Source organism: Blennius ocellaris, assembly GCF_963422515.1.
Source record: "Blennius ocellaris genome assembly, chromosome: 20".
NCBI classification, from domain to species: Eukaryota; Metazoa; Chordata; class Actinopteri; order Blenniiformes; family Blenniidae; genus Blennius; species Blennius ocellaris.
The window spans coordinates 3,895,946-3,916,239 of record NC_137669.1 but is presented as its reverse complement, the minus strand read 5'-3'; the positions used below and the strand labels follow the sequence as shown (position 1 = coordinate 3,916,239).

Below are 20,294 nucleotides of genomic sequence, written 5' to 3'. Positions count from 1 at the left end.
ACAGCTCGTTTACATGTCGGAGGGCAGAGTTACGTGATGCTCCTGAACACATCACTCAAAGCTGTCAACTCCTGTAGTTAAGGCCAGATCAACATCAGACAAAAAGTTTCTCGTTTATTACCGAAACACGTCAGAGAAATGTATTTCTGAAGGAAAAAATAAGGTGTGCAGTTGAAAAGTTAGAGCGCCACTTCACAGAACTGTGCCTGTCATGAGGGGGCGTGGCCTGCTGTGTGGTGGTATGGCCTGGGAGTTCGGCAGCGTTCCCTTGGAGTAAGATTTCTCCAGCAGAACAAATATTTCTTTATCAGAAGCTTCCTAACGCAACAAACTTTTCTTCTTCTTATGGGAGTCTTCAGGGGCCTTTGGCCTCTTTGACTTCCTCTCCTCATGTCTGATTGTTGTTTCTTATCCTGATGTGTTTCACCTGTGCTGGAGTGTGTGATTGTCTTCACCTAGTGGCTTTGGTGTTTATTGGGCATCTTCTCTGTGTTCTGGTTGTTGTTTCGTCTGTGTTCCTGTCTCGGTAGCTCTCCGGTGTCTCAATCTGTGTTCTGCGTGTTTGGAATTTCCAGCATCTCATCATATTCTCGAGGACTTTGTGACTTTTGGTCGTTTGGATTTTTGGTTTGTTTTAAAAAAATGAGCTCCTGCTCAACCAGCGGCGTTGTCCGGTGTCCTGAGTCCCTTCAACTAGCAGACCTGAAACGAAAAATCAAGAAAAACACTTTTAGAATAGTTTTGTTAGGTACCTGTTGTGATATAACTCCACTCCAGTCTTTGAAAGTCGAGGTTGAAGGTTCTTGTCTTTACGTGTTGGAGGAAGGTGATGTGTCCACCAGTGCTGGGATGTTTTGGAGGAGCTCCTCAGATTTTCAAATGGCGACAAGAAGAACGGGCTTAGAAGTATAGATGCACCGATTCCACTATTTAATGAGCTAAGTCCGCTGGTCCAAACATCTCTGGTGATTAAGTTGCTGGTGTTGTTCGAACTATCTCTGGCCTCCTCTTGATATTCTGCCAAAATATAATTTACAGTATATCTTATGTTTTGTCATTCTCATGAGTAGTAAAGAATCCCTCTCTGTTCTGCTGATGCGTGACGTCACGTCGTACTCATCAGGGTGTATCTGGGATCTGTTACAAGTACAAATAGAAGTACTTTGTGCAGTACCGGACCAGGTGCATCTCTATTTAAGACCACTGTTACCAACTCTTGGCCCTTGTCTTCTCCCCCCTACATGTTCTCAGTTTCTCTGATGAGAAGAGAGAATTTGTTCAGATTTCTCTTGAAAACCTCTCAAATGTGAGTTGCAGCAACTTGCTCGGTTTAAAAAAGCCACGCTCTGCAGCTTGCAGAATGTTTTGCTGCAGGCTGAGAAAGCGCTGCGCAGGACACGTCTTCCCCCCTCCGTGGTTGTGTTTTCCTGACAATCGACCTCCCGCGGTCGTGTGAATATTGACCGTCCCGGTCAGCGTGAAGTTGCTTCAAACTCCGAGAGGCGGCTGAGCGGTGAGCCGGGTCTGGCTGCCGAGGCTGCAGCCTGTGTTGGACTCACTGCCAGCAATACAATGCTACTTTTGAATAAGAAGCAGCTCGGCCACTTTAATTTGCCACAAGCCTAAACCATGAATGCTCTCAGTTTAGATGTAGCAGGTCCTGCTGGAGGATTTTGAGCAGCAGTGCTATGTTATTATTTAATACTCAGCGGTAAGAAATGCCGGGCATCATAATCTGCTGGCACCGATATGAAATTATTCCAACATGACACAGCAGCAAACTAAAACTTTAAACAACAAGCCACACAAAGGCTTCCTGTTTAATGTGATGGGTTATCTCTCTCAGCAAAGGCTGTTCTTTTTTTTTTTTTTTTTTTTTTTTTACAGACTTGAATGAATGAATGGCAGCAAATAGCATCCTGTGAAGCCGGGGGGGAAAAAAGAGCTCCGGTATTTGTAGCCATGCTGACTGTGCGCAGACCTCAGCAGGAATTACAAAGAAGAGGAAGAAACCGGAGATGATTGGCATAAAGAAAAAAAAACAAAGCCCCACTGTTATCATTGAAAGCTGCACCATGGAACTTTACACATGGCTGATAATTCACTGCATTTATTAGCTGTTTTTATTTTCTCTCTCTTGAATCCGCACAGCATTAAATATCTAAACACTGGTGATGGGATGAACTGTCAATAAAGCTTAGCAGCTCAATCCAGAGAGCTGTTTTTAGTTATTCTGGACAATTCTTGACTGTTCTTCCACTGATCGCGCCGTCCTTCACTCTGCTGACTTCTGCCAATATATCACTATTTATTTCCATCCATCCATCCATTCATTATCTACTGAATTCAACTTGTGGTCATGCAGAGAAGAAGCTGATCCCAGCTGCCCGTCCATTACAGAAAAGACTCCATGTCAATGCATTTTTGTTGGACTGTGAGAAGAAAGTTGAATGCCGTGAATAAAACGCACAACACCGCTTCAGAGACAAATCATGATGTTATTTCCCTGATGATTAATTACAGGGTTATTACAGAAAGTGCATCCGTTCCTGTTCCATCGCCTCACATACAAAGTTTTAATGATGTGTCCGTCGAGGGCAGATCGGTGGAGCCATTTGGGCCATTTGGTGACAGGTGTTGCCACAGCGAGTTCGCCATTAGCTAAAAATGTTGACAAGTTGAACTGAATGCTGACAAATGCCCAATGCTAAAAGTGCAGTCAAGAGAGACTTTTGTACTGCAGTTAGCTTGAGTAAAGAAAAATCCAAAAGTAGGAATCGCAGATTGCCGATCGAGTTTGGAGGATAAATTGTAAGTATGCGAGGTGCTGAATGTCCTATTCTTGCTGGCTCCACCTGGCACCGGGGTCATTAGTGTGAGGTCTCCATTCTCAGCTTGGCCTCCCACAAAACTACACTCCAATTCAGCTCCACTCTATTATATTGAAAATTAAATGTTCTTTTTCAGTCACATGTGGTCTTTTTGCAGCAAGGGAGATATCATTTCATCCAAGAGGTTGCTATTTCAATAAATGTCTGAGTGAATGAAAAGGAAATAGTTTTCTCAAATGCAAATTGAAGCCAGCGGTGCCCAAACCAGAGCCGAAGACCTCCGTGATGGCAGTGTGAGATATCAGACGGAGGTGCTGCTGTTTTACCTCCTGAGTGATCATCCAAATGACATTTGCACATGTCAAGAAAAACCACAATATTGTTCAAACTGAAGCAACCTGCCCATGACTTTGATTTTAAAGGCTCCTGTTCTCACGATAATGGTGAGAGTGAGTGTGTCCGCCAGCATCTGCCTTCACACTAATATTCTGTCAAGTCAGATATTGGATTGGTATTGTGCAGCTTTTCTCACGGACGGCCTGAGTATGGGTGGAAAGTTTGAGAACAAGCACTGTAACCAAGTCCTTGTTCACCTTGTTTGTCTTTCAGAGACACCGATAAGTTCAAACAAAACAAAACAAAACAGCCAATTTGAATGCAGCGACTGTGAGACTAGATTGCTCCAGCAGAATAAACACATTCCCATCGATTCAACTCACCAAAAGACCTAGAACAACGCGTGTGCCCTTTGTTAGACTGGTTATTACACCAAAATTACACACGACATCGTCAACGGTTCCTACAAGACTCATGTTTTCAAAGGGCAAGATAAGTTGAACATCCTGCATAAATTCTCTTTCAAGCAGAGGCTTTCCTGTTCCTTTGAGTCGTCATCCATCATGACATCGCCTCCGTCTCTTTGAAGTCTACCTTCCCCGGCCACAAGGTTACCCGTTGCCCTTCCTTTTAGCCTTGAAAACCAGCCTTCGTCCTTGGCGCTGTAGATTCAGCATAGCAGGAAATGATCCACCATAACCACCAGTGGCTGCCTGAAAATCCTACTTGTAGTCCTTTGTTTGCCATGTAGCAGAAATCTAGACTCATCAGAACGGCCGACTCTTTTTACATTCTTTGCTCTTTTGCAGAGTAAATTGTCACATCAATATCTTGGTCTCACCTCACAGCAGTGATAAACACACTGCTCTTCAGCTGCTGTCGTCTCCAGCTTCGTAGGAGGTTTTCTGCAAACAAATGGTTTTTTTTCAGTTACTTCCTGTCTCTATGAACCAGTGTGACCAATTTTTCCCGTGACCTTCACTTTCAACGCAGCATCTTCACCCAGAGAATCGCTGCATAGTTTCTCTTCTTCACAGCGTCTCGTGGTCGTGTGTGGAAATCCTCATAGGCCCCGTTTATACAACATTTTCAAGTGAAAACGGGAACCTTTCGTTTGATTGTCCATTTAAAAACTTTTTGAAAAGAAGGTTTAAGTTTTCAAACGCACTCTGTCTCCACGGAAATGAGGGAAAATGCCAATGTCAATGGGGCCATAGATGTTGGAATACCAATGAAAATACAGTGTTTAAAGTCACACCGATCATTTTTCGATTTCATTCTGCTGCTGAGTTTTAACTCCAGCAGCTTGTCTGGAAAACGTGTGCATGGCTTAATGTGATAAGTTGCCACGTTATGATTGGCTAAAGAATTCCAGAAGAGAGGTCTACTTATTTGTGGTGTGTTTATATGGCTGTTTTCAGGGATTTGACACAAATTCAACAAATTTCTGCTGTTTATTGGCATTTTTTTTTTATTGTTTTTATTCCTGGTCATCTCCCTGTTATATTCATAGTAGTTCAGGTTTATTTTTTTATTTGGTTTTAGCAGCAACAGTTTAATGTTGTAGCAACGCAGCCAACAATTACTGAGACAGAAAAAAACCATAAATGCAAGTAGTGCAGCTGTTAATAGCCAGGCCAACGTACCTGTTTTAATAAAACAACTTTTTGTCATACGGTGGGAAATGATGGTCTCGTTTCATGCGAGACAAGGAGCGCGAGTTTTCCACAGTAAAGTCTGTTGCTTCTCCGAGGTAGTCGGACCTGTGCTGGCGGCGGCAGGTTCTCATAAAGTCCTGCAATGTTTAAAAAAGAAAAAAGATTCACTGTCAATAAAAACACCAAATGGCCAGTCCATCACAGGCTAACTCAAAGTAACACACTCACCCACACAGTTTCTCCAACATATGCAGGATGTGATTTGCTGGAGCTTAGTACCCATCCTTGATGCATCCCCCTTTTTTGCTGAATAATCTTTATCAGAGGGGGATAAAGTCTCTCTCGTTCTCACAGCCATGGAAGCTACTTCATCAGCACATCAGACATCGAGTAATTTGCATATTGAAATCATAGTAAAGCAGCACTTCTGACTGAAACGCATCAAGAGTAAAAATCACACTGTCATCTGTTAAAGTGCTTGCTGCAATCGCTTACTTTCATATCAAGTAGCAAATTGTGGAAGATGTTGTAATTACATATTAAAAAAATGCTGTGGTTAACAGCTGCTCAGATCTATGGGCAATAAAAGAATTATCACGTTAGTTATTTTGAAAGCTGAAGTCATCTCAGTTGATCCTTATTTCTACGCCTGCAGATGTCAAACCTCTTACTATATTTTATCTGTATTTATTACATTTAATTTATATTCAGATGGAAACATTTCTCACGCTTTTTTTTAAGGGGTGGATTGAAAATGACTAGACAATTAGGGGCTTCACAGTTGATTAAACATAAATCAAATGGAGTATTTTTAATGCGTAATTTCATTAATTTGATAGATTTTTGTAAAATACTGTATATCTGTGCGCAACAAAATTATGTTTGTTTATTTATAGGTTTTTTTTCTTTCTTTTAAACATTCATTAAATATAGCAATATGGATAACTATAATGTCAGGTTGGACATCACTGTTCACATAAAAAAAAGAAATACAGTTTAAAAAACAAATCATAGAAATGAAAGCACTAAAGTGCAATCCCTTATTTTTATACAAAAATATTAGCATTGAACTAATTTTTAAACATTTTTCTTTATAATTTGATGTAATTTTCACTCCACAGAGAAAACAACTGGGATTGTCTTACTCTTACACAGGAGTGCTGATCATTACACCACAGAAATACTGTTTTAAAGAAAGAAAGAACAGTTTTATTTTTAAATATATCTTAGGCGCCATTTCCTCAATGCCATCTGAAGTGATCGTTTTGGCATTTTTGTTTCAGAAAAATGTTCCGTTTACTAGACAATGTTTTAGAAACGATGTCCATTTGAAACTGCAGAAATTCTGAAAACGATGTAGTGAGCATGCCAGGCCATGTGTTGGCACCGTTGTTTGTTTTTGTAATGAATATGTGCACACACACACACATACACACATACACACACACACGAGAGTAGACAAACAATAGGAGCACGTCGATATTTGTATAGACAGGTGAACAAGTAGAACTGTTCGTACTGGTGACTCTCAACTGTAAAACTACCAAGTCCCAGTCCATCTACTGATCTACTGAGCATGTGCAGAACAGCTACGACCGAAAAGTTATTCATAGCATTTTCAAAAAGACGAAGATGGGGCATTTTCAAGAAGATCCATAGTCAGTGACGTAAAGCTCATTGTTGTTGTTGTTGTTTGTTGTTGTTGTGTAAACGGGCACGCAAACGCACCAAAACATTTCCGTTTTCACGTCTTGTGAGGCTTTAGCCACGGTGGCGAACCAAGGTGTTTGCTTCCTGTTGTAACGCAGGTTGGGTTCATCAACATCTATTTGATGAAAACAACACTGATAGTAAATAATGTGCAGTCGAGCTCAGTGATTCCGTATCTGGTGTCCATAAACACTTCCAAATTATTTGCATATAAAGGCTTTGTTGTTGTGCGTCTCTCGCCAATCCCTGTGAATCCACACTAATTCCATCTCCTCCAAGACCTCACAGGACTACAGTCTCATAGAGGAAACAAACAGAGCCAGTCAGGCCCTATTAGAAGACGTTAACGCCGTGGCGCTGTAAGAGAGTCGAGGGGGGAAATGTGCTGTTTGTTCTTTGTGTTTGTAGAAGAAAACACTCTTCTTTTGTCAGATTTCCAGATAAACAAGGTCACAGAAATGGGGAGTTTGTCTTGCTCTGAGTCAGAAAAATAATTGGCTGTGTTTTAAATTACACTGTAATTAGCATTTAGCATGGCTAATTCCAGTATGATAAGACAGAAGTCCCACAGGCGGCTGCACAGAACGTCACATGCACTTTTCCCGTCTTTGCCCGGCTCACACACGTTTTTAGTCGGTTTAGATTGATGCGGCTGGATGTGAAATTTTGTTGACCCTCATTGTGGCCTAAAGTCAAACTTTATCCAGAACTTGAGGGAAAGAGAACCCGCTTTGACAGAATTAGTCCGAATTATATCAAGTACAGTTTCCCTGCTGTCCCGGTGAGGCCGTGTTTCACACGCCAATGATTTAAAGTGAAAACACAAAAGTCGGTTTACGTGACAGCGTTGCAACCACAACAAAAACATTCCCATTCGATTCCCGTTCTCCATGGTTCATATGTCAAAGTGCTTTTGAGCAAAACACTGACCCTCCAACTGCTCCCAGTGGATGGATAGAGAATCAGAACAGAGTATTTCAGATTCAGAAAATGCTCGGGTTGTTCTTTCGCTATCTTGCTGCCCCAAAATCTGTGATTGGAACTTAGAAAGCTGAACAGAGATAGAAAATGTAGAAAGAAACTGACCTGCGGGGCAGCTGTAGTGGTTTTTCTGCTAAAGCTTACCTGCTTTTAAATGAAAGCTCAGCCGGTGTGAAGAAACTGGCGTCAGCCCGCCTTTGATTTCCAACCAGCGTGCTTGAGTGTGCTTCCGTCTTGATTACAGCGCGGGTCGTGCTTCTAGTCCGCAGTTAAATTCATCCAGATGACACCGCATAACTGTATCCCTCACCGTTTGTCCTCAGAGCGTCGGGGGAACGCGCTCGTTTCCTGAAATATTAAAGTCGCCTTTTCAAAATATCAGAAACATCTAAAAGATTAATGGCAAAAGCCGAGGTTGTTTTTTGTGCCCGCTCCTGAGAGTCCAAATGCATTAGCAGAGATGAACCTAAAAAAGAAAAAAAATCACCACCAAACAGACTAAAGGATCGATTTTTTTTTCTACCTACGTTTATCTAGACAGGAAAGCAACTCAGCCACAAGAGATGCTAGTGTTTTGATTCATGGACGTGACTCACGTCTTCCTCGCTCGCCCTCCGCCATGGCCGCTCCCGTCTCTCCACCACCACACCGGACCTCGCTGTGGTTGTAGTCAAGTCATTTTGGTCAGTGTGGAAAATCTCTACCTAGAGGAGTGGAAGTTGAAGAGACAGCTTGTCTGAAAAGGTAATAGATTACACGCACCCAGTGTTGGAGACATGGGGCTGAAATGGACCTCATATCCATGATTACCTGAATACCTGCAGCAGTTCCTTGTAATGCCTTGAAGGGGCAGTATGTCCGGGTTACTCACCGGGGCTTTTGTATGCTTGACTTAATTTCCATCTGTCAGGGCTTTTTATTTTAGTTTATCGCTGCCAATAGCTTGAGTTTTCACTGCTTATAGTCCTGTCTCCTTTGGTCGTACCTGGTGTTTCTTAATCTGTTGTCGGATCAAGGACAGACTAAATACACCTTCTGTTCAACTGGAAATGGGAACCCATTAAATGGATTTCACTTGCTTGGCACTTTTCCACTGCTTGAGCATTCGCCAAAGTGCTTCACACTGTTAGTCGCATTCACCCATTCACACTCACTCACACGCCAGTGGAGGCGGCCGCCATGAAAGGCGCTCAGTCCGTCCATTGGGAGCAGGCTCAAGTTCAGTGTCTTTTATAGGTGATTGAGGTTTTTCTAGTAAGCATCTAAACATGATCTACCTGGTTGATCGCACCTGCAGATATTCAATCTGCCTCCGTTGATCCACAGAATTAATGGCAGCTTCTTCAACGACGCTAATAACATACGAATCCATGAATCAAGGCTTCCCTTGCTCTTTCATATAAACCTGGCTGGAATGTTTGTGTCTCGTTTCAGGAGTCGTGGAGGCGTTCCCCCGCTGCACGCCGTGGTGCCTCGAGGGGCGGCGCCCAGAGGAGCCCCGCCCAGCCGCGCCCCCTCCGCCAGAGGGAGGGGTGTCCAGAGAGCCAGGGGCGCCCCCCCGGCTCCCGGGTACAGGCCGGCTCCTCCCATCGTCCAGGACACATATGGCGAATACGTGAGTATTTCTATAGGATTTGCAGTGATGTCGTACTGGACCTGTATGTATATCTGCAAGCCCATGTTATCAACAGTTTATATTATCTTTCCTCTGACAGCAGGATTCAAGGTTTTTGGTTCAATTTTCTTCAGCATTAACCATCAATGGAATATGTTCAACTTGTACCTGTTGGCTTGTTTGCTAATGCACACGATTCATACTGTGTTGTGTTTTTTCTCATTCAGCCAGTTGTTTAGATTTCTATTCAGGGAGGTTTCCAAACCAATACGATGGAGGTGAATGCAATTTTGTATAAAAAAAAAAAAAAAATGCAACAGCTATTTTGTTTTCCACTGGTTGTGTCCTGGTTACTGTGGATCAGAGGTTTTCAAACTGTGAGGTATGGAGCGGGGGGAGGAGTGGTAGGGAGAGGTAAAGAATACTAAACAGCGTGTGCATGCATACTGGTGTTCTTACTGAGACCAATAGGAGGCTAGTTAGGCTGCTGATGGCGGCTGCTCACCAACACCATCGCTGTTGCAGCAGCGAGAAAATAGCTACAAATCCCAGTGCCCTATTGTCGCAATTTATGTCATACAAACATCATGCCCCCTTTCTGTCCTGACACACACACACACACACACACACACACACACAATGTGCATATTTGTAGATCTGTATTTAAAAAAATTTTGGGTAAAAGCTCAAGATAATTTTAAGTTTGGACTTGAAGTAATTTTCTGCTGAAAAAGAACAGATAGCTTTTCATTTTCACTTGAAAACATCCACTCAGTTTACATGGAATGTACATGGCATCTATGGCATGTAATATCGTCAAACGTAAAGGACAATCCCACATTGCAGTGGGTCTATCTGGCAGTATTTTATTCAGATGAAGACACACTAAACAAGTTGTGGACAAAAAATACATTAATGTAGTGCTTGTGGATATAGAACATCACTTCATCTGGAAATGTAAGTGAGAAGTTTGTAAACAAGCCACAGCTCGGTCTGATCTGCACTGTCGTTTCAGATGGATTGAAGTGAAGTTGAACCTCGAGTTAATCAAAGACTGAAGTATAGACGGTTCTGTGTACTTTGTTTTTGCCGTACAGTTTAATAGCAGGAATCTGTAATGGTATACAGATACATTAGCACACGTGATATGGGTGCTTTATACTCTCCGGGGCAACATTTGTTGTTTTGCAGATGAGATGTTAGAAAACTAGATTTTCTATGTATAAAAGTATCATTAATCTGTAATAAATGAGTACAGATTTGAGACAGGCCTTAAAGCAGTGCAGATCTGATATTCAGGGAAAAGGTTTACTAATTAAAAAAAAAAAAAGCGATGAAGGAGAGCAACTTTTGTGTTCTATGAAAAAGTCATAGGAAGTATTCTAATAAAGTATTCTAATAAATCTAATTAATACCCACATTCATCAGACCCGGCAGACACGCCCCTTATCTCAATTTAAAATGGGCTTTTTTTTCCATCCATCTGGATTTCTATTGTCAGACTTAGGGTCGTTGGATCAAGAGTATACAAGTCAGAGTGTTGTGTGGCAAAGTGGGAAAACTGAGTGTACATCACTAACCTCAACCACTACTTCACCAGCTATCCATTGTATATACCTGCTTTGTCTAAGTTATGGTTAAGGCATTGACATGGCAGTAGGGAAGTATCCACACAAGACAGCCACTTCTCTCCATTATTTACACGATGTTTTCAAGTAAAAACACTAAACTTTGTTTCCATTTCCATTTCGATCCTCATAGCTGCTGAAAATGCAATTATTTTCATTTTTTTGATGTATTTATTTTCAAAATATATTTATTGGAAAATGTATCAATTGACAATATATGGTCATGTATTACAGCTTTTCATTTATTTAGTTTTTTTAATTTTTTGTTTTTGAACACACAAAAAAAAACACAATAATTAAAGACAGATTAAACCCATCAACATTCACCCATCCCACTCTGGCTCAAATGGAAATCACACAAACTATGCTTGACAAGACAGCACTTAGTCTGGCAGGACCTGCAATTCTTTGAAATATGAAATAAAAGGTTACCATTTGAAAAAGAACCTATCAGTGCACCCTCTCATTGTGTATTTAATCTCCTGCTGTTTAAGGAAGAACATGATATCTGTAATCAATTGTGATACAGAGAGACGGTGGGGGGATTCCCGCTGAAGGACGAGGCGCCATTTGGCAATTAAAGAAGTAAAATTCATCATTTCTCTTTGGGCCAAACTGAGTTGTATTGGCTTAACAGGAGTGCCAAAGATAGCAATAATTAGTGGGGTTGTAAATCAATTCCCATTATGGTGGACATTATATGAAAATAACTAGACCAAGAGTTATGCAGGCGTGGGCAAAAGAAAAACATGTGACTCAAATGACACTGTGAGTTTGGGCAACAGTCACATTTGTCCTGTACCTTCCGGGGTGATTTTAAACAAATTTAATTTGGAAAAATGAACCCTGTGTATTAACCTTAAACTGAATAAGTGCCAGCCGTGCACAAGATGAAAACACTACACTTTTGAAAATGCGGTCATGGTAAATAGTTGTGCACATGCTCAGTCGATGAAGCATAACACTGTTTGCCTCCAGTGACTCCCGCTACACACAGAGTTCTCCTGGGACTTGATGGTTTTATAGTTGACCATCACCGTGATAGTTATTGTTCTCTGCAAGCATGTGCTTTCATTACAAAAACAAACAACAGCACCCAGTGGTGGCCTGGCACGCTAACTACATTGTGTTGTACATTTTTATTTGCAAAACGTTGTCATGTGAACATAAGAATCTCCTGGAGCGAAAACGCAAAAGCGATGCAGTTTCACTTGAAAAATCCCTAAAACACCCAGTGAGGACTGCTCTACTCTTCTTGTGCCAACCACAATGTCAACATTTTATTGTCACGTTGAAATGTTTTTATGCATGCTCGCATGGTGTCTTCATTAATTTTTGAGCACTGTCCCAACTTTTCTGGTGTCAAGGTTGTAAACCAGGTCAAAGCTTAAGACCAAGAAAAGATGTTGGTTTGTTATGCTAATGAACTGTAATGAACATGCAATGAATGTGTCGGTGCATCAGTGAACCATATCAGGATTGTTGGGTTTTTTTTTGTTTGTTTGGGGTTTTTTTTGTCTTGCATAGCGACTGTACATCTGTTATTGGAGCCAATATTGTGATCAGGTCAGACTCGGGGTGCCAGGAGAGTCCGCTGCCGAACTGTCAAGGCAGGTTCCCCGGAGACCCCCGGCGCTGGCGTGGCATATTTAACAGATAGCAAGCGAGGGGGCGGTGGCCCCGTGTTGGAAAATTGCCCCAGCAGCCCATACCTAACCACGTCTGACAGGTTTATTCAGGGGTTGCGATTGAAATGCGTGGAGGTCGTGGAGAATGACTCCTGGACCAGCTGTTTCTCATCATTGTCACAGTTGTAAACCGTAACCCCCCCCCCTTTCACCTGACACCTGCACCTGTGTGTCAGCTTGGTTTGTTGTGGGGGTGCTGAGGGGGGTAGGAAAGAGACCCACCCCATAACATCTGCTTCATGATAAATCGAACCACATTGCAGTGAATTAGGGACTGAACGAGTTGCTTGGTGTTATCGGAGTGCGTCTCCGTCCACCGACAAGTGTCCTCCTCTGACAAATCCTCCCCCGTGTTCACCAATCAATCCACAATGAGATGCTTCTCAGTCACATTTGTTGCCTTCATTTGTTGAAGCTTAGCGCTCACTCCTGGGCATGCTCCCATCATGATCCCATCTTTTTTTTGTTTTTTTGCCACAGGCAAAAAACAGTTGTTCACCTTGAGGCGGTGAATCCTTCCTCTCGCTCGTTCAGAAATGAATCGCTGGTTAAGTTTTGATGATTTTGTCATGATGACGGGGTGAATTTGCAAGAGATTTCCGACCTGATGGTATTTTGGTTTAATAATCCAGCTTTTGGAAACCATCAAATTTCCCGGTTTCGAAACATAAAACACAAAAGCAACATCGCCTCCAATCGACCTTCAATGGCGTCTCACTGTCTGCAGCCAAATCTCATTTCATGTAATTCATTAAGCACATTGAGATCACTGCCTTACCTGCTGCTAATCCCATTTAAATGTGATGTAATTCTCTTTTTGGAAGCGAGGCTGTCTGCATCAGCGCTGCTTGACATGGAACAAGATCCAAAGAGGTTCATCAAGTCCGTGCAACTTCAGTTCCATGCTAAATCGGGAGCTGTACAGAAGCAAAGCCGCATTTGTTTACTGTCTCAGAGAAGCTTAACTCCTTTGGGTAGAAAGACCAGAAGTGCATTAATCCACCAGGGTTGGTATTGTTTATTTTAAAGCTTCCATACTGTATTTATCATCCGCTCTTTGCAGGCAACTCCCTGCACGTCCAGGCCCGTTGAGCATGTGTAACTGACTGGTGTTTTCTCATTCGCACTCCATGTCGTCGTTTTCAATCTGAATTGAAAGTTGGATAAAATAATTCCGTTGCGCTGATGGAGAGGCTGCATCCAGCCGGGGTGTCGGTCCAAACCCGTTACGAAGATAACATTGAGATCTCCTCGCCTGAGACAAAACGCGCTATTTGTTATAATTGTTCAGCAAATTGAATTATTTTATCGCTTACAAATGAGGCTCAGACTTAATTTCCACTGCAAATTAGACATTTCAATAGGCCCCGATGATTATTTTTCATAAATACAGCTCTAATTTGTTTTAGTGGAACAAATGAGTTCTTTTTCTTCTTCTCCTCTTTGTGAGCTCACAGCTACGGGGAAATATATCTGAATCTGATATGTTTCTGTGAGACTTTGCATGTTTTTGGTACCCATATGATGAATGGAGCAGTGTGGTGAGATTCTCTGACTGGAATTGAATTAGCTCCACTTCTTTTTGAAAAGTGGATCCAATCTGAAAAATCTATGGAGTTCCTCTAAATGTTTACCACACGAATAATCAGGAATAATCACATGTGACTTTGCCTCTTTAAGATGAGGTCGGATGATAGGACAACATTTATGACCACAATGGCCATTTTCCCCCACATTCCACCTGCTGTGTGGATTGATTGAGCTGTTTTAGTGGCTTTTAATTTAACTTCTTTTTTTTTTTTAACACATTTGGATTTCACCATTGTTACATTTGCAGTTGTATAAAAAATATTTGTCAGCAAGAGTGAAAGGCGGCAGGAATACCACTCATATGTTCATTGACAGATTATAACTGTGTAATTATCAAATCCACCTAAATTAAAATCAGATGAATGTCAGACTTTTCCCAGTAATTGAACCTAAATCAAGAAGGATCTAATATAAACATTGCATCAAATTGTATGGGTTCGCCCTAAAATTTTGCATGTGAAAGCAACTAATGGATTACAACTAAGACATTACATTTAAAAGTCACTTTTAACGTTTGAAACTACCAATCATTGACATGCTTACATATCTTTGCATTTAGAAATCTATTTAGTGTTTTTAAAATTCCCCCACACCTCAAACCAAAGACAAACAAACAAGTCAGGCTGGACCAGGCAGATGATGAGGTCATTATCCTGTTTGTAAACTACAACTGAAATCAAGAAATTGAAAATGAAAATTAACTAACTACTCCAGCAAGATGATATTTTACTTTTGTTTGATGTTTCATGCATCATGTGGAGTCATTGTCATGGACACACACACACACACATACAGACTGGACCAACATGATTGGCACTGGACTCCACACACTTTGCACCAATCCGTCCATCTTTGCTCGAAAAGAAAAGAACAAACACAGATGTTCTTGTTGCAAGGCAGCTGGATTTGCTTTGTACAGGTTTCCAGTCCGGCACAGAGCAAACACAAAGAGACACGCTGCACTTTAAGTCACCTTAAAAGTATTTCTGTAGATTGCAAGAGGAATCTGGACTCATTGAAGAAAGACAAGCTCTGGGAAAGTTCCATCCGTCTGTCCGTCCGTTCATCCATCCATCCATCCAGCTCAGGGGCGCTGGGGCCAATCCTCACTAATGTCAAGTGAGGGCAGGACACACCTGGACCGCTCATCAGACCATCACAGGACAAACACACACGTTCACACGTCCAGGTCATTTTAGAGCCACTAATGAACCTCTCATGCACGTATTTGGACGGTGAGAAGAAGCTGGATTATCCAGAGGAATCCACGTTGCATGAACGAGAGAAGGTCCGCCCATTGGTTGGAATGATCACGGTTGTTTCTTTCTTTTCTTTTTCCTTTTTTTTCAAAAGCACTAGAAGGCCGGCTGACGACTCCAGTTGATGCAGTAGAGTGTGAATCAATGCTTGTGTGTGTGTGTGTGTGTGTGTCTGTGTGTGTGTGTGTGTGTGTGTGGTGTGTGTGTGTGCGCGTGCCTGTGCGCTGATAGACTTCAGAGCCTGGACTCGCTCCAGCCCCACACGACTCTGAGGGTTGCGCTCGTACCGTGGAGTAGAGACGGAGGTTCCACTGATCAGTGAACCTTCACAGTTCAAACATGCTTCTCCGCAGAGCTAATTTATTAATGACACGGATTCCCCAGATAATGCTCGGCAGATGTTAACAGCCTCGGTTAAAACTTAGCCAAGATCAAAAGCAAGAGGTGTTGAAACACCAAGACGAGGAGACATCCATCAAGCCTAACGCGGGGCAGTAATACCTCAGTGTGATACATGGGGCCACCTTTTTGGCAGCCTCAATCTGATAGCGCGAGTCGTATTTCTAGCCTTGCAGCAGAAAAGCCTGTTCAGCTTTCCGAAATGTGCTGGCAGGAAGAAGCCAACAAATGACACGGGGCTACGTTGAGAAATTTCTCGAGCAAGACAGATGACCGTGGGGCTGCAACCGTGGGATTATTTGTTTTCCGTCGAGCGGTGTCACGAGGGGTGTTGTTTCCCCTCTTCTCTTTCTTTTACTTTTATCGTTGAGGAGAGGGTGTGAGGTAGAGCCGCACGGGAGCGAGACATTTTTCTTTGAACAGATGGCCTCGTAATTTAGTCGTCTGGGGCGGGGGGGGGTGGGGGGGGAGGGGGAGGAGAAAAAGGCGCTCTCTTCTTGTGGCCTCTGCTTTCCTGTGAGCCTATTGGCGACACCTTTTGGAGTCCTGGCACGGGCGCAGCTTTCGCCGTCGAACTTCATGTTGTCAAACTCGTTTGGATTTAAAAGCGCCGGCTGCGAGGGAGCTGAAATCCTGAGAAGCCTGCTCTGGGTGTCGGTGGCATCCTATCTGTTACAGTGGCATTGTGGAGCAGAGTGGAGCGGCTGTGATACTGCTGTTGTAACATGCAGTGCCAGACCCTCTGCTCGTCTTCAGTGGCCTCAGAGGCCGGTCCTTATCTTTTAACAACACGCCTCTCAGCCATCCACTGGCATACAAATGAAAGACTCACTTAGGAGCTGCTCTCTCTCTCTCTCTCTCTCTCTCTCTCTCTCTCTCTCTCTCTCTCTCTCTCTCTCTCCACTCTCTCCCTCCCTTCAACCTCTCGCAGTCGCACTAATCCTGTTTGGTGCTGGAAACGCCGCACTGTTGCAGCATTGTCGCGCCATTGTGCTCTCCAAGATATTCTGAGTAAACGTTATACCGACACAAACAGATCAGATGCTATAATAGCTTCATTCACACCATCGTCGCCGTCTGCGCTCCGTTTTAAAACTGTTTTTTTTTCCCTTCCTTTTTTCCCACCACGTTTCTCCTCTTTCCCATGTGACAGACACTAGAGAGAGAAAGAGAGAGAGAGAGAGAGAAATGATCATTTTAAAATCGTGACACTGTGATTTATAAACCCGGCATGTTTCTCCTCTCAGCTCTCTTGTAACTCAATTATAGAGTAGCTGCTCTAATAAATGGCAATAACATGCCATTGTTAAAGTTTAATGTGGCCCTTAATACTAGCCACAGTTGTCCAATACGAGTGGACAGCACCTAGATAGAGTCGCCAGCGAGACGAGAGGGGGGACTGGGTTAGTGGTAATGGCACACGGCTGGTGCTGAAAACTAATTAGAGAAGCTGCCCGCCTGCTTCCGCCCTGCTGGGGGAGGTTTGTGTTTCATGTCACAGCGTAGGAAGTAGATGGTTTCATGTTAAAAGGTTGTTGCTTTGTGTTGTACGATTGTCACTCCCATTCTCGATGATCCTACACGTACTTGCGTTTTTCAACATTTGGTCACACAAATGTGAATAAATAGACAATTAATTCTCAAGTGGTTTGTCAAGGAAATGACAAAAAAAAAAAAAAAAAAAAAATTCAGCAAAGAGCTTAAAAATGGGAATGAAACCACAGTAATTCATCCAAATTGAAGTATTATCCTTTCTTTGTTTTCGTTTTGTTTGCAGTGTCGAGTTTACGCACTGAGCGTGTGCATACTTGATTAGTTGTGAATGACGTGTGGAAATGTAAAGGTTTAAGTGATTCTAATGATACAGCGTGGTTGTGTCTGGCCAAGAATTAAACCTTGTTTACGCAACGTTTCAGGTGAAAATGCATATTTTTTGAAAACAATGTATTTTCCATGTTGGACCACTCGTGGGCACTGTTGTTTTTTGGGGTAATAAAACCACACACACAAGCACAGGTCATTCATACCTGCTGCCATGAGTCTGTTCCACAACAGAAACAAAGCAATACATGTTGTAAATGTCACTTTCCTGGCACTCTGAATACTGTAAATATTAATTCTACAACTAAAAGTGTTTTTTTACCCATACTTTCCCCCTTGTGTATATATATATATACATATATTTACCTAATTACCTATTTCTATATACATATAGCCTATTCTCTTGTGTGTTACTATCTTGACTGTAACATTGAGCTGCTGTGATGACAGAATTTCTCCATGTAGGATTAATAAAGTCTGATGTTATCTTGTCTTATCTTAGAATAAACCTCTAAACCCCCTCTACCCCAAACCAGCATACCAAACTTTCAGTCTTACTTCTAACTGCAGGAGCGTTGCCTCGTGTTGATCATTATTCTAGTGTTTAAGGCGTAAACATCCTATCTACTTTTTGCCAGTCCTCATCATTAAACATGATAATTACTACAGTGACTGAAGACGTGCACTTTTCAATGACTGCCCAGAGCTATTTCTGGCACATGAAACCAATCGGAAACACCTTGTTTCGCTGTTGATAAAAGTAACACGGGAGGAAAAATGAACCCTCACGGTGGGATTGAAGGTGTTTTCATTCAAACTTTGGGATTCATCTGAAAGATAATTACAGCTTCCATGTTCCACAATCTTTGTTGAACTGTGTTTGACATGACCGTCCAAAAGCAGCTCTGCAAGTACATCAGCAGCCATACAAAGAGAAATAAAAAGATCTGATCAAATCGGAGTGGAACTGCAAAATGCCGGTGATTGAAATCTATGTATGAATGAAGCAAACTCCAATATCTGTAGGTGATGCAGTGACTTGCACTGTCGTCTCCCACCATGGGTGAATGTTTGTGTGAATGGGTGAATAAGAGAGAGTCTATGAACGTCGGGGGTAAAAGTCCTACACAGATGTATTCCATTAACCTGCTGAAACACCACTTCATTTCACCTCATTGATCAGTTTATGTGACATGGATAGTGCTCATTGATCAACAGGAACATGACTGTAAATGATCCAGAGTTCACTCAATAGGCTTAATTATCTGGAGTCCCGTGGCAATTGCTCCCAGCTATGGCGGGTTTTAGAATAAAATGACAAGTCGGGGGACAAAAAAAACACAAGGATAAAAGATCCCAGTCAAGGTCAGTCCAATGAGTGGAGCCAGTGGATTGTTCAAATTCAGCAGAACGATAGTGACAGGATTATGAAAACATCCAGAAAGAGGTGATCAAAGATCAATTCAAGTGACGGTACAAACGCCAGCGTTATGCTTTAATATATCTTCACTACATAATCGGCCACATTTTTGGGAAATGTCATGTATTTAAAACAGCAATGTCGTTAGTACACAATTCAGAAATCAGTTATTTACCAATGCTGGAGATGAAATTCCAGTGTCGACCCTGTTTACATTTTCAAGTGAAAACGTTCAAAAAACACTCTCAGGGAAAAACTTTTTGATAACGCTCCAACTCCATAAACATGGGGAAAATGCAACTTTTTCTGAAACGCTGCTATTTTTTTTATTATACCCCTGTTGTGCCTGTACTACAGTAGCTAAATAGATGCTACAAGTACATAATAACTTGCACTCCCTACAGACTCTCCTTTAAAGCATTTAAAGTACACCTGTAAATTAGAGAAACATGAGCTAAAGCGATTTGCTTTCTACTCTAATCTGCACAAGACGCTGCCGGCATGTTTTTACACTCGCAACACAAGCAAATCCTGCAACTGTGGGAGCGGTTAGAGTGTTTTTAGCGCTATGCAAACAGAACCTGTATGTTTATTTATTCTTCTGAAAAGCTGACAAAATCCTTTGCGACACTTCTCATAAACGATCAAAACGCTTGCCATGTTGCCCTCAGGTACAAGTAACAGGTTACTGAAGGCAGACAGAAATACATGCATGACTGCGTTGTGATGCACAAGGTTGTGTTTCGGTAAAGCCTCTGTCTTTGCTGCAGCAAAATGACGAAATCTTTCCGTTTGGACTTGTGGAAGAATTTGCAACAAGTTTTCCTGGAAATGTTTTGCCATAGTGAACTCTCCTATAGACTGCTTGGCTTTTCGTCAAGTACTCCAGCTTCCCCCTATAATGACACAAGCCTTCTTTTAATGTTAGTTAATGAAACATCAGCTAAAAATATATGCCTGTGACTGAGTGACTCGGTGTGTTTGCTCTGCGTTTGGGACTGGCGACCTGTTGCAACTAACTCCGGTGATCCGACCTTGGAAAAGCAATGGTGAACACAAGAACGCGCATCTATGATTCCTTTATATTTTTATATTTGGAGTTTGCATGTTGTTCCAAAAACCAGCAAGGATTCTATTTATTCATTCATTCATTTCAGACATGTGACATTTCATACATTTTGTGCAGTCACATACATAACTAATATCCCTATACACGCACACACGCACACACACACACACACACACACTTCATATATCTGATTAACGTGCCTGAAAAAGGCATCAGCAGAAGTAAAAACTCATAGAGTCCTACCCTTTCTCCCATATTTTATAGTTATATTTTATAATTATCTTTCTAT

The 20,294-nt window shown here is 42.1% G+C and overlaps 1 protein-coding gene across 1 annotated transcript in view; it reads left to right on the top strand.

Annotated features, from left to right (window-relative positions):
* khdrbs3 (KH domain containing, RNA binding, signal transduction associated 3) overlaps positions 1–20,294 on the top strand; it is a gene marked incomplete at both ends in the record, with an annotated part of 142,409 nt that overhangs the window by 96,953 nt on the left and 25,162 nt on the right. The window contains one exon of the mRNA XM_080516208.1: positions 8,951–9,131. Within this exon, the coding sequence (XP_080372334.1) occupies positions 8,951–9,131 (181 nt within the window). The remainder of the gene's footprint in view (positions 1–8,950; positions 9,132–20,294) is intronic.